This window comes from Hyperolius riggenbachi, chromosome 5, assembly GCF_040937935.1.
Source record: "Hyperolius riggenbachi isolate aHypRig1 chromosome 5, aHypRig1.pri, whole genome shotgun sequence".
NCBI lineage: Eukaryota > Metazoa > Chordata > Amphibia > Anura > Hyperoliidae > Hyperolius > Hyperolius riggenbachi.
In genome coordinates this window covers 249,876,200-249,903,458 of record NC_090650.1, presented here as the reverse complement: position 1 = coordinate 249,903,458, position 27,259 = coordinate 249,876,200, and the positions used below count along the sequence as shown (strand labels likewise).

General features: G+C 43.1%; 2 protein-coding genes across 3 annotated transcripts in view; both read right to left on the bottom strand.

Moving 5' to 3' along the window:
* LOC137518642 (RAB11-binding protein RELCH homolog) overlaps positions 1 to 2,332 on the bottom strand; it is a 102,442-nt gene extending 100,110 nt beyond the window's left edge. For both annotated transcript variants that reach the window (XM_068236757.1, XM_068236759.1), the window contains exons 1-2: positions 2,250 to 2,332; positions 1,109 to 1,408 (exon numbers count right to left, since the gene is read on the bottom strand). In XM_068236757.1, the coding sequence (XP_068092858.1) occupies positions 1,109 to 1,389 (281 nt within the window). In that variant the 5' untranslated portion in view covers positions 1,390 to 1,408; positions 2,250 to 2,332. The remainder of the gene's footprint in view (positions 1 to 1,108; positions 1,409 to 2,249) is intronic.
* Positions 1,486 to 27,259, bottom strand: part of LOC137519373 (RAB11-binding protein RELCH homolog) — a 92,849-nt gene continuing 67,075 nt past the window's right edge. Inside the window, exons 4-8 of the mRNA XM_068238328.1 lie at positions 23,896 to 23,966; positions 18,308 to 18,421; positions 8,800 to 8,991; positions 2,250 to 2,341; positions 1,486 to 1,495 (exon numbers count right to left, since the gene is read on the bottom strand). Of these exons, the coding sequence (XP_068094429.1) occupies positions 1,486 to 1,495; positions 2,250 to 2,341; positions 8,800 to 8,991; positions 18,308 to 18,421; positions 23,896 to 23,966 (479 nt within the window). The remainder of the gene's footprint in view (positions 1,496 to 2,249; positions 2,342 to 8,799; positions 8,992 to 18,307; positions 18,422 to 23,895; positions 23,967 to 27,259) is intronic.

The following is a 27,259-nucleotide window of genomic DNA, read 5'->3' as shown; positions in this document are numbered from 1 at the left end:
GCATTTTACTGATAAGGTGTGAAAATATCACATAAGAGAAAACTTAGGAGAACAAGTGAATTGGAAGTTTAAATGCCTACACCAGCAGGCAGCAGAAACAGCAGAAACTTGTTCTAATAGGTCTGTATCTTTTTGACATTTGTCACCACTTGACTGTCATGAAAGGCAAACATCATTTTCACATTTTTTAAATTTGGTTTGTCATTTTAGATGCCCATTAATCAGTTTAGTTAATTTAGTTTAGTAAATCTAACTAGTCTATTTCTTTCCTGCATGTTAGCAGATTCTCTTGCTTCAAGACATTGGCTATCTACCAATACAGGACTGTCTTAATGGGGACAATCAATAGAGTAAACTTAAACCCAACTGCATACAGGGATGGGCTAATCGGATAGACGAGAAATGTGTTAAAGTAATCCCAAGGTGAAAATAAACGGATGAGATAAACAATTGTTTCTATCCCCCTACTTCTAAAAATGACTATTTATTTTTTTTTAGCTCTCCCACAATTTTGTTATTTTTAAAAACTAAAAAAAATTGATTTATTGTCTCTGCTCCATGACACAGATTTACACAGACTGTTTACCAAATAATAATTTAGCTCTTGTGAAATGATGCCATTGATTAGATATCCTCCTTTATTATCAGTGTGGATCAGCTAAAATGCTCACCGCATTTACACAGGAAAAACAAGTTTTCTATGATCACTACATAAATTATTTACCACAAGGCAAGCAGAATGGTCACCACTTCCATTGTCGAATGGCACCCGCATAGCAGCTCTAATCATCACAGTACAAAACCTGATGACCCACTGATACACGTGGCATTAAACATATGATGAACAGATTTCAAAAACTGAGCGAGGAACTCGTAAGCTCTTTTCTGATCACCTCTTATTTATAAATGGGCTCCAGTTTTTCATCTTAACCTATTTTCTTTAGGAAGAATGTTAAGACATTCTTAAGGTGGAACATTTTATTTTAAATATACAACAAAGCATATTGTTTAAATGGTATGCAAAAAAATACTTCAAAATGTAATGCTACATTCATGAAAGTAACTATTTCCAATATACCAACTCTGAGGAAATCACTTCCCCACTTACCTGTTAGGTTGATCAAACTGAATGCCATCTTTAAGGGGCGGGGCAGTAAAAAGCTTCCTCTTGGTAATCCTCGACAAGTCAGGGCTGGGAGGAATATGCTGGCTAAGTGGGAAGTCTGTTTCAGTTGGCTCCATTATATGGCTTTCCTCTGTCCTTTCACATTTGCTGTCACTGTCCGCCGTCCTTGTGTCTATATAATGATCACTCTCTACTGATGTCTGGGTTTGTAGGCGGTTGGGGAGCTTTGTTGCTTCATCAATAGACTCCATGTCAGGCTTCATCCTCAGAGCCTCAAGTTCCCTAAAGTCAGAGCATAGTTTTCATAAAACATAACTGAGTTAAACTGGTAAGGTCAGAAATCTGTCTCTCTCATCAGCTCAAGCTAAACTGTAATAGGCAAAACAGAAAGGAAAGAAACAGATTATTGTCTAATACACTTAAAAGTAGCTGCCAAACAGCTGATGGCAGCTTTCAGTCCTGTAAGCAGTCACTGTTGACCTGTGCAGAAATAATCAGCAGACCGAGAACCAATCAGATCACAGTCTTCTGGTTTCAGCCTTGCACTACAAATGCTTCCATTTCCATGTCTGACTCATCATCTTAGTGTATGCTGATGCATGTTTAGAATACTTTGCTGTACGTACAGCAGTAAAATACAGATGTTGCCTATTGATTTAGTATGATAACACGATTATATTTTACCCACTGCATGTTGTTCAGGTTTACTGTATTCTGATATGGTCATGCAAGGTGAATGCATGGTCTCGCGGCACATATGATGAGCTCACCTTGTGCATTTTGGATTTAATACATGTAACGTAAACGTATTTTATAAAAGTGTACATATATAGTTTTATACATTTAAAAGAATCATGAGGTCATCATACTGCCCTGTAATAGCAAATGTTTGCCAAGTAACCGTGATGTTATCTCAGAGGTCTTCTATCTATAGCATTCACTAAGCACACCATTCACTAGGCATATGGTATATATGCAGTAAAGACGATTTCTCAGCTCTCCAGTGTTTTGTTTACATGAATACAATAAACTGCATAAACTCAGCTGTTACAAACTAGCATTCATCCCATAACCATTACATGGTGCAGATTCCTGCTCTATGGCCCAGTAATTGCACACATACCTCTGGAGTGCATCAATTTGATCCAGTAGAGCTGCTTTTTCTTCGTTGCACCGACTTATTTTATTTTCTAGCTCTTCAACTACTGCAGATGACTAAAAGAAAAAAAAATCAGAATGTTTTTGTACTAGAGAAACTGATACAGGTCTTTGTTCTAGAGATGGTCTACATTCAATATTATTGATTTATAAAGCACCAACATATTCAGTGGTGCTGTAAAAAGTAAGAAACAAACACGGAATAGAAAATACAGACAATGGCATACACCAATATACAAAATACAGAATTGGTAACAGAATACAGAATCAATACAAAATACAGAATTGTTAATTAAAGTATCAAAAGTAACATGATGAATAAAATGTATAATGAATTGCAAGACCCAAAAGGGTGAGAGAGCTCTGCCCTTACAATCTAAAGAAGCTGCAAGCTGCTTACATTTTGTTCCAATTTATGCAGCTTGGTATTGAACTAATCAAATTCAGCTGCTGTTGATTTTGACTGCAACAATTCCAATCTGCATACATTTTAACAAAGGAAAAAAATTCCAAATGAAAATGATTTGCATCTCATTGAGAATCTCTACTTTGTTCACTTTAGTAACCAAGAAAAAGATTACAAGGTGATCTCCAGGCCAAGGAAGAAAACAAACATTCTATTGAAGCTCCCTATGTAACTGTTACATCTCATTAAACACATTCTTTTCAACTTAGCTGGTGTAAGAACCTGAATCTGTTAGCTTTCCATTAACAGTGACTGCAAGAGTAAATGACAGCATTTAGATAAAAGGCTGTATTGCATAGCACTGCTCTGTCAAACAAGCACTGGTAGTGTGCTTACAGGAGAGAGTAGAGGGAGGAGAGATAACAGTATGCTTCTGCTCCTCAAGAGAAACCATCAGGTTGGGATACAATGAGATGCTAAGTTGTGTTACTTGACTACAGTGGACAAAAAAAAAAAAAAAACGTCTCTGCATTTCTGCACTATACATTTAGAAATAAACACGGCATATACAGTGTTCTTTTACAAAGTTATATGATTTGCCAGAGTTGTTTTGTTTCGTAATGCAGCTTCTGAGAACCTCCGGTGCGGCCACCTCCGGCAAAAATTGTACCATGTATGGGCACCACAAAAGACAGACGCATACTGAAATAACTTCAAGGACCACTGTCTTAGATCTCTTAATACTAAAAGGACAACTGATGTGAGAGGGATATGGACGCTGCCATATTTATTTCCTGTTAAATACCAGTTGCCTGGAATCCCGGCTGATCTATTGAGCTGCAGAAGTTTCTGAATAACCCCAGAAACAAGCATGCAGCTAATCTTGTCAGATCTGACAGTGACAGAAACACCTGATATGCTGCATGCTTGTTCAGGGTCTATGGATAAAAGTATAAGAGGCAAAGCATCAGCAGGATAGCCAGGCAACTGGCATAGCTTAAAAGGGAATACCGTACTGTATATACTCGCAAGCAAGCCAAATTTTTGACCCCCAAAAAGTAGGCCAAAAGTTGGGGGGGGGGGGGGGGTCGGCTTGCTTGCGAGTCATGTTGGTCCGCAAAAGCATCCCCCGCCGCTATTAGCTTACCTGGCAGCTTCCTCTTTTCCCCTTCTCAGTCTCCTGCTCGCCCGTGTAAATAATTCCCAGCAGCTCGCCCCACGGCGGCTGCTGTGTGATGAGGGAGGAAGCTGTAGGGAGAGCGGTTCCCATAGTAACGGCGATGCACATCGCCGCTACAGGAAGCTCTCTCTACGGCTTCCTCCGTCATCACAAAGCAGCCGCCGTGGGCAAGCTGCTGTGAATTATTTACACGGGAGAGTAGGAGACTGAGAGGGGAATAGAGGAAGCCGCCGGGTAAGGTAATAGCAGCGGCGGCCGTGGGGGTGCACTACCTACCCATACTGGGGTGCTATAGTGAGCACTATCTACCTATACTGGGCACTATACTAGCTATACTGGGGCACTATACTAGCTATACTGGGGCACTATACTAGCCATACTGGGCACGATACTAGCTACACTGGGCACTTTACTAGCTACACTGGGCACTTTACTAGCTACACTGGGCACTTTACTAGCTACACTGGGCACTTTACTAGCTACACTGGGCACTTTACTAGCTACACTGGGCACTTTACTAGCTACACTGGGCACTTTACTAGCTACACTGGGCACTTTACTAGCTACACTGGGCACTACTTAGTTATACTGAGCACTATACTAGCTATCCTGGGGCACTATACTAGCTATACTGGGGCACTATACTAGCTACACTGGGCACTATACTAGCTATACTGGGCACTTTACTAGCTATACTGGGCACTTTACTAGCTATACTGGGCACTATACTAGCTATACTGAGGCATTAACTACCCATACTGGGCACTATACTAGCTATACTGTGACACACTGGGGGGGGGGATCACGCGGCCAGCATTTCCTACCCCCGACTTATATGAGGGTCAATCATTTGTTCCTGGTTTTTCAGGTAAAAGTGTGTGTGGGGGGGGAGGGGGGGGGGGGAGTGTTCGGGGGGGGGGGGGGGGTTTGGGGGGTCGGCTTATATGCGGGTCGGCTTGCTTGCGAGTATATACGGTAAATATGGCAGCCTCTATATCCCTCTTACTTCAGTTGTCCTTTTAACTGAAACTATGTCTAACTCTTTATAAAGTTAGACTAAAGCCCCCTACACACTAGAATAAAGTCTGCTGAGGTGGGAAATAATGGTCAACTTGTACAACAGTCCCCAATGGCCACCCGGCCAGCAATCTGCCCGTTGCATCAATTTGGCTAAGCGACGGCTGGTAGCTTTGCTCTCCCGCCAGCAATGTGATGTCACACCTGCACCACTCATTCCCCTCCGCATTGCAACAGAACACGTAGTTAGCCTGCAGGCTATCTATGCGACTGTAAAGACTAAGCCCAATGGGACGTCGCAGGCTGGCTACTATTTTGCTGGCTACTTCTAGCAGGATAATAAGCAATGTTACAAAGCTCACAGCATCTCAAACTGGTTTTTGATCAAGACAATAAATCCACTGCACTTCAATGGCCCCTGCAGTCACTAGATCCCAGTCCAATAGAGCATCCCTGGGATGAGATGCAAGGTAAAATATCATCATGGATGTGCAGTTTATAAATCTGCAGCAACTGTGTAATGCTTTCCTGTCAATATGGACCTCTCAGGAATGTTTCCAACACCTTGTTGAATATATTCTACAGAGGGTTAAGGCAGTTCTGAACGTAAAAAGGGGTCCAGTCTGCTAGTAGCAAGGTGAACCTAATGAAGTTGCCAGTGAGTGTAGGATCACCCAGGTACCGAACAGTAACCGAGTATGGGTAGTATATCTGAGAACTACAGCAGAGATGGGCAGCATTAAATCATGAAGCCAGCTATGTGCTACTGTTGTATGTTACAGTTGTGCTCAAAATTATTCAACCCCCACTAAAATTGAGTGTTTTGGCCAGTTTGACATTGATTTTGATCATTTCAGTCATCTTGTTTACAATTAAATCGAAGAGGCACTTGTAAGTCAGACAAATATAACATAACATTTATAATGAAATAACCACAAATGTCATTTCTGTGCTCACATCATTATCAGTTTTATTCAACCCCCAAGTAACATTCATTCTTAGTACGTAGTACGACATCCTTTTCCAGTTATAACAGCTTTTAAACATGAGGCATAGCTTGACACAAGTGTCTTGCAGCGATCTACGGGTATCTTAGCCCATTCTTCACGGACAAAAGCCTCCAGTTCAGTCACATTATTAGGTTTGAGCACTGCAACTGCCTTCTGTAAGTCCCACCAGGGGTTTTCAATCGGATTTAAGTCTGGTGACTGCGATGGCCACTCCAAAATGCTCCAGCCTTTAACCTCCCAAGCCACGCAGGAGGTTTTATCCGGCCCTGCTGTTTAATTTTTTTTTTTTGCTGCATGCAGCTAGCACTTTGCTAGCTGCGTCAGCACACCGATCCCAGGGGTTTTCAATCGGATTTAAGTCTGGTGACTGCGATGGCCACTCCAAAATGCTCCAGCCTTTAACCTCCTTGGCGGTATAAGCCACGCAGGAGGTTTTATCTGGCCCTGCTGTTTAATTTTTTTTTTTGCTGCATGCAGCTAGCACTTTGCTAGCTGCGTCAGCACACCGATCGCCGCCGCCCCACGCTCGATTGCCGCTATTCGTCACGGCGCACGCCACCCCCCCACCCCCCGTGCGCTGCCTGGCCAATCAGTGCCAGGCAGCGCTGAGGGGTGGTTCGGGACTCCCAATGACGTCCCGACGTCGGTGACGTCATCCCGCCCCGTCGCCATGGCGACGGGGGAAGCCCTCCAGGAAATCCCGTTCTTTGAACGGGATTTCCTGACCTGAGATCGCCGAAGGCAATCGAAGAGGGTGGGGGCTATCATGTAGCGTGAGCCCTGGGCTCGCTACATGATATAGGAAATTTTTTTTTTTTTTTTTTAAAAACTGCTGCGCTCCCTCCTGGCGGATTTTTTTATACCGCCAGGGGGGTTAATCTGCAACTATGCTCTAGTGGACTTGGAGGTATGCTTGGGATCATTGTCCTGTTGAAAGGTCCAACGTCTCCCAAGCCTCAGGTTTGTGACTGACTGCATCACATTTTCATCCAATATCTCCTGGTACTGAAGAGAATTCATGGTACCTTGCACACGCTGAAGCTTCCCTGTACCTGCAGAAGCAAAACAGCCCCAAAGCATGATTGACCCCCCACCATGCTTCACAGTAGGCAAGGTGTTCTTTTCTTCATAGGCCTTGTTCTACCTCCTACAAACATAGCATTGATCCATGGGCCCAAACAGTTCTAATTTTGTTTCATCAGTCCACAGAACACTATCCCAAACATTTGTGGTTTGTCCACATGACTTTTGGCATACTGCAGTCAACTCTTCTTATTCTTTGGAGACAGCAATGGGGTGTGCCTGGGAGTTCTGGCATGGAGGCCTTCATTATGCAGTGTGCACCTTATTGTCTGAGCTGAAAATTCAGTACCCGCATCTGACAAATATTTTCTCAGTTCCTCAGTAGTCACTCAGTGGATTTTCTCCACTTTGCGCTTCAGGTAGGGCACAGCAGTCGAAGTCAGCATCTTTCTACCATGACCAGGTAGCGTTTCAACAGTGCCCTTTGCCTTGAATTTGCGAATGATGCTTCCTATGGTGTCTCTTGGTATGACATCTCTTGGTTTAACATCTTTGCAATCTACTTATAGCCATTGCCCATTCCTGTGAAGAGAAATCACCTCTTCTCTTGTCTTCCTGGACCATTCTCTTGACTTCACCATGTTTGTAAACACACCTGTAAATATCTAGAAGGAGCTCAGTATCACAGTCATTTAAATCTGCCTAATTGGTGCTTATTCTTGATTGCTGCTCGTTAACATCCACAGGTGTTAAAAACACTTGAATGGACCTCTGTTCTTAAGAGTGGTAGTCTTTAAAGCGGTTTAAAACCCTGACATAATATTCAATAAAACATGTTTTCCTACTGTTTATATGCCATAGAGGTTATCATATTTCCATTTGTGCATAAGTATTATTATTCATTTAGAAGTTATAGGTTCCCAAAAGTACAGTTTTTTGCTTTGTAAGCTGACTTAGCATTTTATTAATAATTGTTTTTATTCATTCATTCAGGCAGACATGCTTTGACTCTCTGTCTGTGTTGAGCAGCTTCTCAACAGTCAGATAATGTGTCACATTCCTCACTTGATAAACACAAGATAACATGATCTAAAGTTCGGATGCGTCTGCATTTCTCTGCACTGAACTTTCAAGCTCTGTGTGTAACCCTTCCAATGCTGGTTTAGTAAAAAAAATAAAAAAATGCTGGTTGCATATAATGTGCTGTAAATAATTTTTTAGAGCAAAGATGAAATGTAGGGTTATAGTCCACTTTAATCACTTAAGGACCAGCGGTCTCTGGGCACTTAAGGACCAGAGACCGCTGGTCCAATCCCGACGAATCGCAGCACATACCCGTCGCAACCGCCGCTCGCCGGGACCCCCAGGACAAAGACTCTGCCTGTCTCTATGACGGCAGAGTCATGTGAGCCGGTCAGGAGCCGCTTTCATTGGCTCCTGACCCTGTTTTTTAATGTAAGCCAATGGGAACAGCTTACATTGAAAGACAGGGCCAGGAGCCAATGAAATCGGCTCCTGACCGGCTCACATGACTCTGCCGTCATAGAGACAGGCAGAGCCTGGGAGATGAGGCGAGAATCGTCGAGTTTGAGCGGCGCGATCGGCGGGTAGCGGCGGAGACATGCTGCGGACAGTGATTGAAATCTACGCCCTGCCAGCCAAAAGCCCACCAAAACAGGGCGTAGATTTCAATCACTGCGGTCCTTAAATGGTTAAGGAGTTGAATAATTGTGTCGATGAAGAAATCACAAAAAAGATTTCATTCTGAACACAATTACAAATATACACTAATTTCCCTAAAACCCTTTACAGCATTGGGGGTTGAATCATTTTGAACACAACTGTAAATTACCTTAACACAAAATATAAAGGCTCTTACCTGGACAGGCAGGGATTCCACAGTGAGTGTTTGGGCACTTGGTAAAGGATCAAGGTCATCTTCTCTAACACCTACTGCCACATGTACAGTGTCCTTTGCCAAAGTTTGATGGTTTCCAAAGTTGCGATAGAGCTGCAAAAGTTCTGGAGGCTTCGGGATGTTTAATCCTACATCATCCCACAGTTCAAAATCCTGAAGTGAAAAGTGGAAGACAAGGTTGTTTTTAGTAAGATTTATTAAAGGGCATAGGCATGTTGACCTGTACACAAATCAACTGTATGAGAAGGCCATATCCTAACACACACCTGAACTGAGAGGGATATGGAAGGTGCCACATTTATTCTTTTAAAGAGAACCCGAGGTGGCATTGCATTATGCTAGTGGGGCACAGAGGCTGGTTGGGCACACTAACACCAGCCTCTGTTGCCCGATCGTGTGCCTCAAAGACCCCCCTGCTCGCCGCTATACCCCCGCAGTGCTGGCGACACACAGCGTGTCGCCAGCACAATGTTTACCCTAGCGCTGTCTGTCAGCGCCGCTCCGCTGCCTCCTCCGCATCGCCGCTACCCGCCCATGTCCCTTCCCTCCCGCTGATTGGAGGGAAGGGACGAGTGCAGGTAGCGGCGATGCGGAGGAGGCGGGGGAGCGGCGCTAACAGACAGGCATAGGTAAACATTGTGCTGGCGACACGCTACGTGTCGCCAGCACTGCGGGGAGTATAGCGGCGAGCAGGGGGGTCTTTGAGGCACACGATGGGGCAATAGAGGCTGGTGTTAGTGTGCCCAACCAGCCTCTGTGCCCCACTAGCATAATGCAATGCCACCTTGGGTTCTCTTTAAACAATGCACATTGCCTGGCTATCCTGGTGATTCTCTGTCTCTTATATGTTTAGCCATAGACCCTGAACTAACATGCAGATTGTGTAGTAATCTTTAGCATGAAACATGTGTGGTGTGTTTCAGACACTACTGCAGCCAAAGATCAACAGGACTGCCAGACAACTGGTATTGTTTATAAGGAAATACATATGGCAGCCTCCATTTCCAGCTCAGTTCATGTCTATTTCAAATTCTGCAGCTTAAAGGAAACCTGAAGTGAAAGCTGATGAGATCAGAAGCAGTTTCTATAGTAAAACTAAATAAGGCTTTCCAGAACTCACTATTTTTACTTTGGTAGACTTGGAGAAAGTTTAACTGGCGCCCATTGCTGATGCACTGTAGTTATCCAGCTTTTCCATCATTCCCTGCAATGTATACAGCTCAAGTGCAGAAATTGGTTTTCACAGCAATAGTGTAGGCATTGTAATTGTTGTTTCTGTACATGGCGCTGCCACTTTCTGCAGCACGTCACATAGACATACAGACGTGTGTGTGTGTGTGTGTGTGTGTGTGTGTGTGTGTGTGTGTGTGTGTGTGTGTGTGTGTGTGTGTGTGTGTGTGTGTGTGTGTGTGTGTGTGTGTGTGTGTGTGTGTGTGTGTGTGTGTGTGTGTGTGTGTGTGTGTGTGTGTGTATATAACCAGTCAACTGAATGTTGCGAGGAGTTAACACACATATAAGTAGATAAATACTTGATCTACTTACATAACATGTATTGCACGGTCAACATTTTGATTTCATGGAATTTTATATAGTAAATGAACAGAATTCTGTTCCTGGTGGGAACCATGTCTTTTGCCCACAGTTTGAGGCTAAATCCTGATGTCATTTCTGCCCTTAACTTTTTTTTTCTTTTCTCCTCCAATCGCTGAGTCACCTCAGCCTTGCTTGTAAACACAAGCGAGCAGAGGATCATGTTTCAGCTAGGCAGGGAAATAAAGGGAAGAGGAGGAATACATTCTAGATAAAAAGAACCCACAGCATGCAACTGAATAGCAATGGATATTAAAGGGCCAGTGCTCCTAGGGTATGTGATAACGCCAAACCATAACAGCAGAAAAAGTTTCAGATCACCCGCTGACTTTCACCCACCTGGTGACCCCAAGGTTATGCTCCAAAGAACTAGGGAGGTCAGGGAGTCACTGGGCCAGATTTATCAAAGCATTACTAACTGTTTTTTCTCTTCTGAAACAGTTGTAAGCAGCAGAAATATTGTTATTGATTTTATAAAGCGCCAACATATTCCGTGGCGCTGATCAGTTCAGCATAATAAGAAACTTCTCAAAACCTACTGTTTCATGTGAATTTCTAAAACTGTACTACAGTTAAGAAACGTGCAAATCCATTACTAAACTGCCGCATATTAAGAAGCGCAAGGCCCCCTAATGATCCTGGTTGCCAGAGGAGCAGGCCTCTTGTGGCTGCAGCTCAGGCACTTTGAGTACAATAGGAGAAAAGAATGATATAAATGATATAAAATATACTGTGTCTTGTCTTTATGATGCCACGTATGCAGCACTTTTTAAGATTAGCACATTTTTTAAGGCACTTATTTGTTTACTTAACAATTCAGATCACATTTAGTTGACATTCACACACAGCAGTAATTTACTTCAAGACAAAGTAACAGGGATGGGCTTTCGAGTACAGAAGCACTCGATTTCGGAATGCTAATGTAGGTTAATTAATGCACCTGTGCCTGCAGGATGGGGGGGGGGGGGGGGGGTTTAACTTGCCCAGAAGTCCGGGGATCCTATGCATGTTACCGTTGTAATACGCGTCCTATGGGATGTTTTCCACCACTCACTACCTCACTTCCTCCTTCTGCCGGAAGGAGGATGTGGACGTGCTGGTAGTAAGTGGTGGAACGCGTATTACAGCGGTGACACATATAGGATCCCCGGACTTCTGGACAAGTTAATCCCCCCTCCCCCCATCCTGCAGACACAGGTTTATTATTTAATCTACATTAGCATTCCGAATTCAAGTGCTTCTGTACTCGAAAGCCCATCCCTGCTCAGTACAGTACTTAATAATTTAGCTAAAATTCTGTACATGAATTTACATGTCCCTGAAAGCTGCATTGGTATAGCCATTGCCTTAAGCCCTGTGCATGGCATCTGCTTTCAAATCACATCTGGCATCGAATAAAAAACTATAGAAGGAAATTCCAACAGCTAAATTAGACAGTGCAAGGAAATCCTCTAATTTGGTCGGTATATTCCGCCAAGTACATTGTTCCCCAATGTCCCTTTCCTGGAGAAAAGTCTCAGAACATGACCTCTTCTGCATATGTCATTACCTTTCTAATTCAACTTGAACTACAAGAAAAACAGTAGTTCCTAAATCATAAACAGCTTAAAGAATACCTACAGTACTATTACTGAACTCTCAGCAAGGAGTACTTAAAGAGACTCCGTAACAAAAATTGCATCCTGTTTTTTATCATCCTACAAGTTCCAAAAGCTATTCTAATGTGTTCTGGCTTACTGCAGCACGTTCTACTATCACCATCTCTGTAATAAATCAACGTATCTCTCTCTTGTCAGACTTGTCAGCCTGTGTCTGGAAGGCTGCCAAGTTCTTCAGTGTTGTGGTTCTGTGATGCATCTCCCCCCTCCAGGACCCTCTCTGCACACTGCCTGTGTATTATTTAGATTAGTGCAGCTTCTCTCTTCTCTCTTATCTTTTACAAGCTGGATAAATCCTCCTCTGAGCTGGCTGGGCTTTCACATACTGAGGAATTACATACAGGCAGAGCTGTCTGCACTCTGCAGGAAGAAACAGCCTGACACTTCAGTAGAAGATAGCTGCAGGGGGAAAGAAACACACAAATGATCTCTTGAGATTAAAAAGGAAGGGTGTATACAGCCTGCTTGTGCATGAATGTATTTTCTATGTGTGGACATACTGTACATCAACCTACTTCCTGTTTTGGTGGCCATTTTGTTTGTTTATAAACAAACTTTTTAAAACTGTTTTTAAAGAGGAGCTGTTAGGTATAGGGTCTCAGAGAAAATAAACACATATATCAGTAGCTAAAGATTGGCTGTACTTACATTACATATGCATTTCACTGTCCACGTTTGGATTTCACAGAATTTGTATATAGTATATGCAGAGATAGATGCTCCTGACAGCTCATGGCAGGCTCCATGTTTGTGAAGCCAAATGTGTCGTCATGTCCTGCCTGCTTCTGATCACAGATAAGCTCGTTCTTGAACAACACGGTGTGCAGTGAATATTAATGAGCCATGTGGCTAGGAACAATAGCTGACTCCTGCAGTGTACTCTGCCCCGGAGATTTATCAGTGCTTCGCGCTGGACTGATTAGAAGCTCCTGTACCGTCTCATTAGCAGCCGAGGGGAGGGCCCCAGAATGCTTTGCAGTTTAGCTGCGGCTTGCGTCTTTATGGGTCTATAACAGACTTTAAGATAAGCACACATCAAAGGTAACTGAAATGTTTATCTTCACTAATGGCTTTTGAGCTTCCTTCTAAACTGTTTAACACAGGAGAATAGAGGTTTAAATTAGCTTCTGCAGCCTGACAGTTACTCTTTAACCACTTTTAATGCGGCGAGGAGCGGCAAAATTGTGACAGAGGGTAATGGGAGATGTCCCCTAACGCACCGGTATGTTTACTTTTGTGCGATTTTAACAATACAGATTCTCTTTAAAGTAACATATGTACAGTCCTATATCTACACTGAACTGGCCTGTGTTCCTTTTTTCTGACTTTTAGGGTTAAGAATTAGGGTTAAGAAAATAATATAAATCTTTATCCCCAGGATTCTTGAGGGAAGCAACAAAAATGCCAAATGCACATACATTATTTTAAGAAAATGATCACCAATAGAGCAGTAAAACTAATAAGTTAAAGCTTTTTACCACTAATTTAAAAAAAACTAAGGTGGAGTCCAGCCCTAAAAGACAAATGTAGTGAGAGGTACATGGAGGCTGCCATAGTTATTTCCTTTTAAAGCGGTATCGTCACCATAAAAATCAAATTTCATCAGCAACTGGTCTGAGTGTATTAAGTGATAAAGATGCTAATCCTTCTTTCAAAACTTTCAAAACTTTTTCTGCTTTTATGATTTGGAGTTCTCACATACTTAAAGGAGAACTGTAGTGAGAGGGATATGAAGGCTGCCATATTTATTTCCTTTTAAGCAATACCAGTTGCCTGGCAGCCCTGATGGTCTATTTGCCTAAAGAAGTGTCTGAATCACACCAGAAACAAGCATGCAGCTAATCTTGTCATATCTGTCTAAATTTGTCAGAAACACCTGATCTGCTGCATGCTTGTTCAGGGCCTATGGCTGAAAGTATTAGAGGCAGAGGATTAGCTGAATAGCCAGGCAACTGGTATTGCTTAAAAGGGAATAAATATGGCAGCCTCCATATACCTCTCACTACAGTTCTCCTTTAAGAAGCACTGGCCCTTTAGTAGTTGGTGCCAAAGAATTGCATGCTGGGGGTTCTTTTTATCTATAATGTATTCCTCCTCTTTCCTTTATTTCCCTGCCAGCTAGCCTTAACTGTGGGCAAAAGACATGGGCCCCACCACTAACAGAATTCTCGTCATTTACTATATAACATTCACTGAAATCAAAAAGTGGACAGTATAATACATGTGTTATGTAAGTATATCAAGTATTTACCTACCGTATATACTCGCAAGCAAGCTGACCCGCATATAAGCCGACCCCCCAACTTTTACCTGAAAAACAAGGAAAAAATGATTGACCCCCATATAATCCGGGGGTAGGAAATGCTGGCCGCGTGATCCCCGCAGTGTGTCCCAGTATAGCTAGTATAGTGCCCAGTATAGCTAGTAAAGTGCCCAGTATAGCTAGTAAAGTGCCCAGTATAGCTAGTATAGTGCCCAGTATGGGTAGGTAGCGACCTAGTATAGCTAGTAAAGTGCCCAGTATAGTACCCAGTATAGCTAGTAAAGGGCCCAGTATGGGTAGGTAGTGCCCCAGTACAGCTAGTATAGTGCCCAGTATGGGTAGGTAGTGCCCCAGTATAGCTAGTATAGTGCCCAGTATAGCTAGTAAAGGGCCCAGTATGGGTAGGTCGTCCCCCAGTATAGTGCCCAGTATGGCTAGTATAGTGCCCAGTATAGCTAGTATAGTGCCCACTATGGGTAGGTAGCGCCCCAGTATAGCTATTATAGTGCCCAGTATGGGTAGGTAGCACCCCAGTATAGCTAGTATAGTCCCAGTATGGGTAGGTGGGTGGGTAGTGCCCCTCCCCGCTCCCGCCGCTGCTATTACCTTAGCCGGCGCCGCTTCCTCTATCCCCGTTCTGCTCGTACGGTAACTAATTCATAGCAGCGCGCCCCACGGCGGCTGCTGTGATGAGGGAGGAAACCATAGAGAGAGCGTGGCTACCTGTGTATCGCGTTACTATGGGAACCGCTCTCTCTCTATGGTTTCCTCCCTCATCACAGCAGCCGTCGTAGGGCGCGCTGCTGTGAATTAGTTACCGTACGAGCAGGACGGGGATAGAGGAAGCGGCGCCGGCTAAGGTAATAGCAGCGGCGGCCGTGGGCGGGGGGAGCGGGGGGAGAGACGCAGCTGAGACACATGACTCGCAAGGAAGCCGACTCCCCAACTTTTGGGCCACTTTTGGGGGGTAAAAAATGCGGCTTGCTTAAGAGTATATACGGTACTTATATATGTGTTTTTTTCCCTTGCATAGTATGGCTAATTCTACTGCTTTAACCACTTCACAGCTCCAGTACAGTATATCTACTCCCCTGCAGACTTCATCTAACCGCCCAGGGGAGTAAATATACGTACTCCCGCTGCTACCACTGCTGAAAGCGCTCCCGCTTATTTGTGCGCTCGTTCATGTTGCCATCTGCCTGCCAGGAGATCAATGAATGGGAAAGCAATTCCTAATCATTGATCTAAGTCCCTGTAGCAATTATTGGCGCCTTTTATGAGAAGCTGCACGATCATTCTAATAAATAAAAGTTTCCCATCTTCAGTACACTTCCTGTAAGCATACATATTTCGCTTACAGGACATATAACAAAAAAAAGACTGAGGCCATCTTGTGGCCAAATAGTAAAACTACATCTAAAAGTACTTTTTTTTAAACGCAAAGACCTGTTTTTACATTTTAAATTAACCCCTTACCTCCCACACTCCCCAATAGTTACCAACATTTTTTTTTTTGTAAAAAAATACAATGAAATAAATTTACAATTATAAAAAATGCATTAATAGTTTTCTTAGGGACTGAACTTTTTTAATATGTATGTCAAGACGGTATAATACTGTTACTTTATAAATTATGGGCTTTTTATTAATGATGGATGCAAAACTGAAAGAAATGCATCTTTATTTCCTAATAAAATATTGGCACCAGAGATTGTGATAGGGACATCATTTAAATGGTGTAATAACCGGTACAAATGGGCACATTAATTACGTGGATTTTAATTACGGTAGCATGCATTATTTAAAAATTATAATGGCCGAAAACTGAAAAAGAAGGATTTTTTTCCAATTTTTTTCTTATTTTTCCATTAAAAAACATTTAGAATAAAAAAATTCTTGGCATAATGTACCACCCAAAGTAAGCTTAATTAGTGATAAAAAAAAACACATTTAACACATTTCATTCTGATAAGTAGAGATAAAGTTATTGGCAAATGAATGGAAGGAGCTGAAAGGTGAAAATTGCTTGGATGCTGAAGGGGTAAAACCCCTCAGTTGTGAAGTGGTTAAACAATATCAGTCAGTTACATGGCAGCCCTGCTGGTCAATTTGGCTGTAGTAGTAGTTAGACAATACCAGAAACAAGCATGCAGCTAATCTTGGCAGATCTGACAATGTCAGAAGCACCTGATCTGCTACATGCTTGTTTAGGGTCTATGGTTAAAAGTATTAGAGGCAACGAATCAGCAGGACAGCCAGGCAACTGGCATTGTTTAAAAGGAAATAAATATGGCAGCCTCCATATCCATCTCCTTACAGTTGTCCTTTAAAGGACAACTAAATTATGAAGAATATGGAGGCTGCTATATTTATTTCCTTTAAAACAATAGGAGGCGTCTGGCAGCCCTGCTGATCTATTTGGCTGCAATAGAGTCTGAATAACACCAGGAAAGAGCATGTGGCTAATCTTGTCAGATCTGACATTGTCAAAAACGCCTGACCTGCATATGCTTGTTCAGGGTCTATGGCTAATAGTATTAGAGGCAGAGGATCAGCAGGATAGCCAGGCAACTGTTATTGCTTAAAAGGAAATAAAAATGGTAGCCTCCATATCCTTCTCCTAAAAGTTGTCCTTAAACAATTTCTCCAATCAAAATGGATTAATGATCATAGTCTGATTCCCTCCATATGATCAGTGTTGTCTGACCTGTGAGTACATGCAGAAACATGTGGTCAGGGTAGGCTGAAGGATGGTTTTGAAGTTCCCCATGAGAGAAAATAATATTGCATGAGTAGTAGCAATAGAGTATAGAACCTTCCTTCAGTCTCATTCTAATTTGCATTGTAAGGTAGCCATTTCAATGTGATGTACAATTTGTTTCATTCAGCAGCAAACAAAAAATTATGAATTTTTGAACTTTTCAAGTATCTCTTGTTATCAGGTGTGTTTGTTCACCCAGATAAAAACAAATTTGCTTTGGTGGAAGGCACGACCACACCTGTCGAGGTGTCGCCTGTCGGGGATCAGGACCATGGATGACATCGCTGGGCCAGGCTTCACCCATCAGCTGTGTAGCTGACGATGTGCTGCTATGCACCGGGGGATGACGAGCGGCACATGCATGACGTCACACTGCGAGCAGGGGAGCGGCGCGAACAACTGGATCAGTGGGAGATCGGCATAGCTGGGGATAAGTAGATCCGCTGGGCGGACCGCTCGCGGGTTGGGAGTCGAGGGGTGCCCTAAACACGCCTTGTTATTGGCTGAGGCGGTTGTTATTTGCTGCCTCAGCCAATTTAAGACTAACAAGCATATAGGCCTTTACTCTCCAAGAGAGTCAAGGCTTTATTCTACTTGCAGTTCAACTGCTTGATTTGCATACAGATAACAATGCTCTGTTAACACTTGCAATACAAAATAATGAAAAGTGAAATCAGGCAGCAAGTTGCGAAGCTGGCAATAAAGGCATAAATACAGCACCGCTCCAGGAGGCAATGTTAAAAAGAAGCAATTAACGGCTATAAACAGTAATTTATAGCTACTATGTACTTTTTTTTAGCCATTTATAGTTGATATTATCCATGGGTGGATAAGGTAAGCACCACCAGGGAGGGTCTTAGGGCTAGGCATTGGTAGAGGGAGGGTTCTGTGTGAATGTAGGGTTAGATTATAGTAAAATATCAGTAAAGATAACCGATTGTTTACTAGCGGCCTTGTCCGGCACCATTTTTACCGGGAGCATTTTTTTTACATGTGCGCCTAAGTAGTATATGCATCTATGTTTGTCAGATTAGTTCAGGTTAAACTTTAAAAGTACTTGCAGAGCCAATTACAAGTGTTACTGCTTGAACTATCCAAAGGCAAAAGATAATATAGCACGATAAGTTGCATCTAAAATACATAAAGTGAAGAAAAATAAAATAAGACTAAAGACACAAAAGAAATTAAGCAGATTACCTGGTCATCATTTTCATCAGAAAAGGTTATAGAAGTAAGCTTGTTATTATTTTTCAATAAATATTCATTGACAAGGAAATTTAGTGCTCTTTTTTCAAGAGGTTTTATAGGCTCCTAGAAAAAAAAAGCAGAAAAAAGCCATTAGTGTAAAGCAGTGGTTCCCAACCTTTTTGGAGTCGTGACACATCAAACCAAACGTTCAGATCTCCGTGACACGTAGACTGAATGCATGTAATGAGAGACAGCGTTTCCCCACTAAATGCACATAAGAGACAGCGTTTCACCAGTAAATGCAGGTAATGACAGACAGCCTTTCACCAGTAAATGCATGTAATGAGAGACAGCATTTTCCCAGTAAATGCACATAATAAGAGACAGCTTTTCCCCAGTAAATGCACAAAATGACAAACAGCCAGTTGTCCCCAGTATATGTAGCCAGGGATATGTGCCCAGTATATGTAGCCAGGGGTATGTGCCCAGTATATGTAGCCAGGGGTATGTGCCCAGTATATGTAGGCACGTGTATATGTGCCCAGTATATGTAGCCAGAGGTATAAGTGCCCAGTATATATAGCCAGGGGTATTTGTCCCCAGTATATGTAGCCAGGGGTATATGTGCCCAGTATATGTAGCCAGAGGTATATGTGCCCAGTATATGTAGCCAGAGGTATATATGCCCAGTATATGTAGCCAGGGGTATATATGCCCAGTATATGTAGCCAGGAGTATATGTGCCCAGTATATGTAGCCAGAGGAATATATGCCCAGTATATGTAGCCAGGGGTATATGTGCCCAGTATATGTAGCCAGGGGTATATGTCCCCAGTATATGTAGCCAGGGGTATATGTGCCCAGTATATGTAGCCAGAGGTATATATGCCCCGTAATGTAGCCAGGGGTATATGTGCCCAGTATACGTAGCCAGAGGTATATATGCCCAGTATATGTAGCCAGGGGTATATGTTCCCAGTATATGTAGCCAGAGGTATATATGCCCAGTATATGTAGCCAGAGGTATATGCCCAGTATATGTAGCCAGAGGTATATGTGCCCAGTATATGTAGCCAGGGGTATATGTCCCCAGTATATGTAGGCAGGTGTATATGTCCTCGGTATATGTCCTCGGTATATGTCCCCAGTATATGTAGCCAGGGTGTATATGTCCCCAGTATATGTAGGCAGGGGTATATGTCCCCAGTATATGTAGCCAGGGTGTATATGTGCCCAGTATATGTAGTCAGGAGTATATGTCCCCAGTATATGTAGGCAGGGGTATATGTCCCCAGTATATGTAGGCAGGGGTATATGTCCCCAGTATATGTAGGCAGGTGTATATGTCCCCGGTAAATGTAGCCAGGGGGTATATGTCCCCAGTATATGTAGTCAGGGGTATATGTCCCCAGTATATGTAGGCAGGGGTATATGTGCCCAGTATATGTAGGCAGGGGTATATGTCCTTAGTATATGTAGGCAGGGGTATATGTCCCCAGTATATGTAGTCAGGAGTATATGTCCCCAGTATATGTAGGCAGGGGTATATGTCCCCAGTATATGTAGGCAGGGGTATATGTCCCCAGTATATGTAGGCAGGGGTATATGTCCCCAGTATATGTAGTCAGGAGTATATGTCCCCAGTATATGTAGCCAGGGGTATATGTCCCCAGTATATGTAGGCAGGTGTATATGTCCCAAATATATGTAGCCAGAGGTATATGTGCCCAGTATATGTAGCCAGGGATATATGTGCCCAGTATATTGTAGCCAGATGCCCCCCATCCCCAGGAGGAGAGAGCGAGGGAAGGAGAGCGGCACCTCAGGGTGCTCTCCCTCCCTCGCTCTCTCCTCCGGAATGAAGTGCGGTGGCTGGCAGAGGGGCGGAACTTACCTTCCGTGTCCTCCGTCTGGTCTCGTCACCGGCGCGGGATGATTTGCCACTACTCTGGCCTGATCCAGACCAGAGCAGCGGCTGCGGCACCAGAACTTCCGGCCGGCGCATGGAGCGACACGGAAGGTAAGTCCCGCCCACTGCCAAACGCCGCCGCACACACAGATCGGAGGGGAGAGCGAGGGAGGCAGAGCACCCTAAGGTGAGAGAAGGGGGGGGAGATGGCCCCTTTCTCCGCCGCTGCCCACAGCTTTACCTCCGCTGCGCTGCTCCCCTCCGAGAGAGCCGCGACACATACCCGAAGCTGCTGCGACACATGTATGTGTCGCGGCACATGGGTTGGGAACCACTGGTGTAAAGTCTAAGCTATTCATGTTACTTTACTGACATTTGTGTTAATTCAGTATCTATATTTTCTCCTAATGCTCTTACTTGCATTTTCTCTCTTAGTGCTCCTACAGATACTTGCTGTCAAGTAGCCAAATTTGTAACACAGCATTGCTACAAATATTTACTTAGTGCACAATTAACCTCTACTACTTGACTACTGATAATGTTCAAAATAGTTTAGAGGTAAAGGGTAATGGAGTTGTTTTCTGCTGTAGTGAGGAGGGATATGAAACCAGTCATCCCTATCCCCATGACACAACACTACTTCCTTTATATTGTGTAGAATTGCTGCATCTAATACATTCTGAGCTCCTGACCAAGGACAATTATACAGATGTGGCATTCAGACTCCACCCTCCGCATAATTATTGCTAAAATGGCAATTGGATACTAAAGCAGTACAGAACCTGCTGCGGCACCGTAGCTGGAGAAAGAGGTCCATTTTCTTTGTGGGCTTTGCCTCAGTTTAGTAATTTCTAGAGCAGGGGTCAAAGAAGTGGTCCATTGTGGTATGTTCTTTAGGCCCCACCACTGTACAGGGAGCGCAGAATTATTAGGCAAATGAGTATTTTGACCACATCATCCTCTATATGCATGTTGTCTTACTCCAAGCTGTATAGGCTCGAAAGCCTACTACCAATTAAGCATATTAGGTGATGTGCATCTCTGTAATGAGAAGGGGTGTGGTCTAATGACATCAACACCCTATATCAGGTGTGCATAATTATTAGGCAAAATGGGTCAAAAGAAGGACTTGACAGGCTCAGAAAAGTCAAAAATAGTGAGATATCTTGCAGAGGGATGCAGCACTCTTAAAATTGCAAAGCTTCTGAAGCGTGATCATCGAACAATCAAGCGTTTCATTCAAAATAGTCAACCGGGTCGCAAGAAGGGTGTGGAAAAACCAAGGCGCAAAATAACTGCCCATGAACTGAGAAAAGTCAAACGTGCAGCTGCCAAGATGCCACTTGCCACCAGTTTGGCCATATTTCAGAGCTGCAACATCACTGGAGTGCCCAAAAGCACAAGGTGTGCAATACTCAGAGACATGGCCAAGGTAAGAAAGGCTGAAAGACGACCACCACTGAACAAGACACACAAGCTGAAACGTCAAGACTGGGCCAAGAAATATCTCAAGACTGATTTTTCTAAGGTTTTATGGACTGATGACATGAGAGTGAGTCTTGATGGGCCAGATGGATGGGCCCGTGGCTGGATTGGTAAAGGGCAGAGAGCTCCAGTCCGACTCAGACGCCAGCAAGGTGGAGGTGGAGTACTGGTTTGGGCTGGTATCATCAAAGATGAGCTTGTGGGGCCTTTTCGGGTTGAGGATGGAGTCAAGCTACACTCCCAGTCCTACTGCCAGTTTCTGGAAGACACCTTCTTCAAGCAGTGGTACAGGAAGAAGTCTGCATCCTTCAAGAAAAACATGATTTTCATGCAGGACAATGCTCCATCACACACGTCCAATTACTCCACAGCGTGGCTGGCAAGAAAGGGTATAAAAGAAGAAAAACTAATGACATGGCCTCCTTGTTCACCAGATCTGAACCCAATTGAGAACCTGTGGTCCATCATAAAATGTGAGATTTACAAGGAGGGAAAACAGTACACCTCTCTGAACAGTGTCTGGGAGGCTGTGGTTGCTGCTGCACGCAATGTTGATGGTGAACAGATCAAAACACTGACAGAATCCATGGCTCGCAGGCTTTTGAGTGTCCTTGCAAAGAAAGGTGGCTATATTGGTCACGGATTTGTTTTTGTTTTGTTTTTGAATGTCAGAAATGTATATTTGTAAATGTTGAGATGTTATATTGGTTTCACTGGTATGGGTATAATTTGTTTTTTGTTAAGTTGCCTAATAATTATGCACAGTAATAGTCACCTGCACACACAGATATCCCCCTAAAATAGCTAAAACTAAAAACAAACTAAAAACTACTTTCAAAAATATTCAGCTTTGATATTAATGAGTTTTTTGGGTTCATTGAGAACATGGTTGTTCAATAATAAAACTATTCCTCAAAAATACAACTTGCCTAATAATTCTGCACTCCCTGTATATGTCCTGGAGCAGAGGGTTAGAGTGAGGTGCTGCAGTAGCCTGGCAGTCCTAGCACTTCTAACTTACAATTGTTTGGTTCACAAACTGTTGAAAAGGTTAATTCTAGCCATGGGAGAAAGGTGTCACTGCCTGCAAGTCATTGCAGCTTGGTGGTTATGGAGCCGCACTACTGCAGATCGGTCAAAGAGCCCATGCTCAAACCTGTCCACTACCAGAAGGGTCTACAACAGGCATGGGCAAACTCGGCCCTCCAGCTGTTACGGGACTACAAGTCCCACAATGCATTTGCCTTTATGAGTCATGACTGTGGTTGTCAGACTCCTGCAATGCATTGTGGGACTTGTAGTTCCCTAACAGCTGGAGGGCCAAGTTTGCCCATGTCTGGTCTACAACGAGCATAGGAGCATTAAAACTGCAGGAATGGAAGGTAGTGGCCTAGTCTAATGAATCTTTCTTTGGCCTACTAATTCCACAGATCTCAGTATAATCAAGCATCTGTGGTATTTAATGTAAAAAAAAGTCCAATCCATGGAGGGCCCTATTTTCAACTTTCAAGAGTTAAATGATCTGCTGGTAATGTCCTGGTGTAAAATACCACTGAGGATACTTTCAAAAGTATTGTGGAATTCCATGCCTTGATGGATCAGAGATGTTTTTGAGGCAAAAAGAGCCTAAATACAAGGCAGGTGCTTCCAATGCCTATTAGTGTATATGGACATGGTTTCTTCATTGGTTTAGGCTGATTCTACTGAGAAAGAAATGCTATCAGATTAGATTTTCTCAGCCAATAGCTATTGCTGTCCCAAAGGCAGGCAGTTGGCAGGAGTGTGTCCTTGGCTCTTCTCAGCACCACTAACAGAGGCATATAACATCCTGCTAAGTAATGTCCATGAATCAACTTCATTGCCAGTTCACTGGCTGCATTGTCCAGATGCCCGACGGCTTATTACTGAATATCAATGCTTAGATTTAGCGCATGAACATTGATATTACTTTGGAGAAATCTACGTTGGCTGTCAAACTTAAGGTGTTTGAAGCACACAGTCTAGATGATGGTTTATATGTATTAGAAAAAAATGGTACTTATGTATTATACCATCCACAACTTTGCCAGTCTCCTGTTTGAATTCGACTTGTTCTCCGGGTTAGAGATCTAACCACCTGGCTGTTCTGTCCACTCCAGTGCCCAGACATCCCAGAAGTGCTAACTGATGCCCTCGGTACAGCAGCTGTGCGGCCAGCTGATACCATCCGCTGTGCCAATAAGGAGTATAATCTGTTCCCAGGAGGAGATCCCCTATATCTAGATCCAGGCACAGCTGCAAAACACACAGGCGACCTTGTAAGGCATCATGCACCATGAATGCAGGAGGCACTGCAGCAGCCAGTGCGACCTGAGGGGCAGGCTTTTCTTCAGGAACCTCGAGATGCACCTGCTGCCTCCGCTGCTTCATTGCCTGGAGATGTGCCTGCTGCCTCCATTGCTTCATTGCACCTGCAAGCAAACCCTCGGCTCCGGCCCAACTACCCCCTTCTTGGTTCAGGCCTGTAAAGCTGATGCATCGATTCTTAACCAGAGGACATCAGATGGCACTTCTGGGATGTCTAGGCGCAGGAGTGGACAGTGCAGCCAGGTAAAGTGAACGCCCCTTCATCCACACTGCATAAATGGTGCATCGGAAATACTCTGGGCCTGGTGCAAATAAAAGCCAAGAACTTCCACTATCAAACGATGGTTATATTTTACCAGGAAAGTAACAAAAATTTAAACAGGAGGCTGTCGAATTTGTGAATGGTAGAATACACAAGTACCGAAAATTTTTTTCAATACGCCACCACAGGGCTTCCGGACATCCTGCCCCTACCCAATGCTGCTACAGCCAACCACAGCTATAATAACCAAACCTAAAGTTAAGGGAAAGACAAAACCAAATTTCAGATACATTTTGTTATTTAACGGTGTTCACAATTAGGTTTCCCCCTCTCCCGCATGCCCCTAATGAGAAGTATGAAAAATGCAATCCAGGCTAGTTCCATGTGGGAATGACTGTGTACTTGCACATGGTTATCTCATGCCACATGTAATGTCAGGTACCCTTGGAGAATAGTCCCTGGCAGTATCAAGTATTACAGATTTCCAATGAGATGGTCATTTTGACTTAATGTAAACTGTATGTAGCTTGGAATGATCCAATCAAATACAATTCAAACAACCCGTATTACATTTTTTTGCAAGACAGAAAAAAATATAATCTAGTTGATCAGTATCACGGATATATCTGAAAACAAAGAAAAACTGTTTTGAGTGACTAACATTTCCAACTGCAATGCTCATAAATGTAAGGGATCTTTGCTTTCACAATATTGAGTCAAATGATGATGAGGCTTAGCAATGTTAATGATGTACTGGGGAGAGGAGTCTGCTTTTTTCAGCTTGGCAAGGAGAGCAATGTCTTGACATTATATAGGTCATATTGCCATGTGTTCTTGTAGATTGGGGACCAGCATCCATCCACATTCTGATGTCTTTTGCAACATTAAAGCATGGATAAAATAAATGTTTCACTACTGATACAAGGAACACACTGTGTTATCCAGTTGCAGATAATATTCAGCATCGTCATCTTGAAATAATCTAAATACAGTAGCTCAGCCAAGGAGAGTCCCATTTAGCTCACAAAAATATATCTGAAGGAAACGATTGTCCTAATAGGAAACCAAGAATTTCCTGTAGCAGCAGAGTTTACGATACTTGTGTCAATGTCACTATTACTTTTCTGGAATCATCAGATATATGCAAATAAGAGGATAAGTCATTACAACTGCATGTTCAGTGTTAATATGGCAGTTCATTTACATGTTAAGTATCTCAAATCCTACATGAAGTAATTAAAATAATATTGCATGATTCAATATGCAAGGACCTTGAAAGTTGTTTAAGTGAACCTGAAGCAAAAAATAAACTCTCTGAAATAATTGGATGTGTACTACCAATGATAAACAAAACATTAGAAACCGAAATAAATTTCATTTTTTATTTTCAATTCATTGGTTTCATTTTTAAGATTGCATGAAACGGTCACTGCTGCTGTTAAGAATCCACACTTTGCCTAATTAGGCTGAAAAAGAAACAAAAGTAATGACCCTTCAAACTTTCCTGCAGTAAAACCTTATTATGTGCTTTCTCCCTACAGAAGACAAAAAAATAGGCTTTTGGCTTCTACGGTATCTACTTTTCAGGAAAAAGGACAGAAATCCACAAGATCTTTTGCATAGATTTTTTTTTTTTAAGTGTACCAGAGCCAAAGCTCGGGTACAAAAAAGGTATTTACCCTAAAGAGAGGGAATCCTCAGGATCTCGTTGAGGCTTCCCTCTATGTTCTGCTGCTTGCTGAGCACGACCGCCCAGAAGATTGCAGACAATGGATAGTCGGCAATCTTATTGGGCCCCGCAACTCTTCTGGCACCAGCATGGCCATACAGTACTCTGTAGCTGTGTTTGGTGGTTACTACACGACCGCTTTTGTCACAGAAGAGGAGTGTGGCCCTGATGTGGAGGGGGTCCGCACTTGTGAGTACAGTGGATGCAGAGTGAAGCCTCAATATGATTCTGAGCCTTCCCTCCTTTTAGGTAATTATCTATCTTTGAACCCAAGCTTTGGCTAGGGTTACATTAAACTCTTGCTGTACTGGAAAACTGATAGGTCCAACAGACAATTTCCTAGTAGGGTTAGCCCTATATATCCTTGTACAAGAAAAAAGGCAGTAGGCGTGCACCTTCCGTATCACAAGTTTACTTGCAAATAGTGACAATCCAATTTCATCTATAAACATCCAAGGCATTAGAAAAAACAATGCATAGTAGCATGGGTATGATGCTAAGCATCACTTACGTGTCCGGCATGAATAGGGTGAGCGGTGTAGGAGGTGAGGGTCAGGCACTAGGTGGAGGAGCGACAGCCGTTTCGCGTCGGTGTGACGCTCCAAGCGTAACACTGACATGAAACGGCCATCGCTCCTCCACCTAGTGCCTGACACCCATCTCCTACACCGCTCACCCTATTCATGCTGGACACGTAAGCGATGCTTAGCATCATACCCACTCTACTCTGCATTGTTTTTTCTAATGCCTTGGATGTTTGTAGATGAAATTGGATTGTTACTATTTGCAAGTAAACTTGTGAGACGGAAGGTGCACGCCTACTGCCTTTTTTCTTGTACAAAGACTGTATTGGTGCTTTTCTTGTGTATTTTGAGTGGAGCACACGTCTCAGTGACCATCTTTGAACAGACAGCGGGATTATAGGAAAGCGAAAGATCTATTTCCTGTGTTTACTCTCAGCTCACTGACACCAGTTTGTGGGAAGTGCCACACAGAATTTCTTTTTCTTGTCTGTAAATTAGCCCTATACAGTATGTACCAATGTTTATCTCATGACATTTTTTAGGTACTCTTTAAAGCACGGGCAGAAACATTTACATGATGTTTAAATGTTGGTGTCAAAATGTGTCTCTTTTGGTTTTTGAAGTTAAAATGATTAGAATGCAAAACTCAGCTTAAATCAGCTGTCTGTTATTTGATGCCGTCCTTCAGATTTCTGACACATGAATA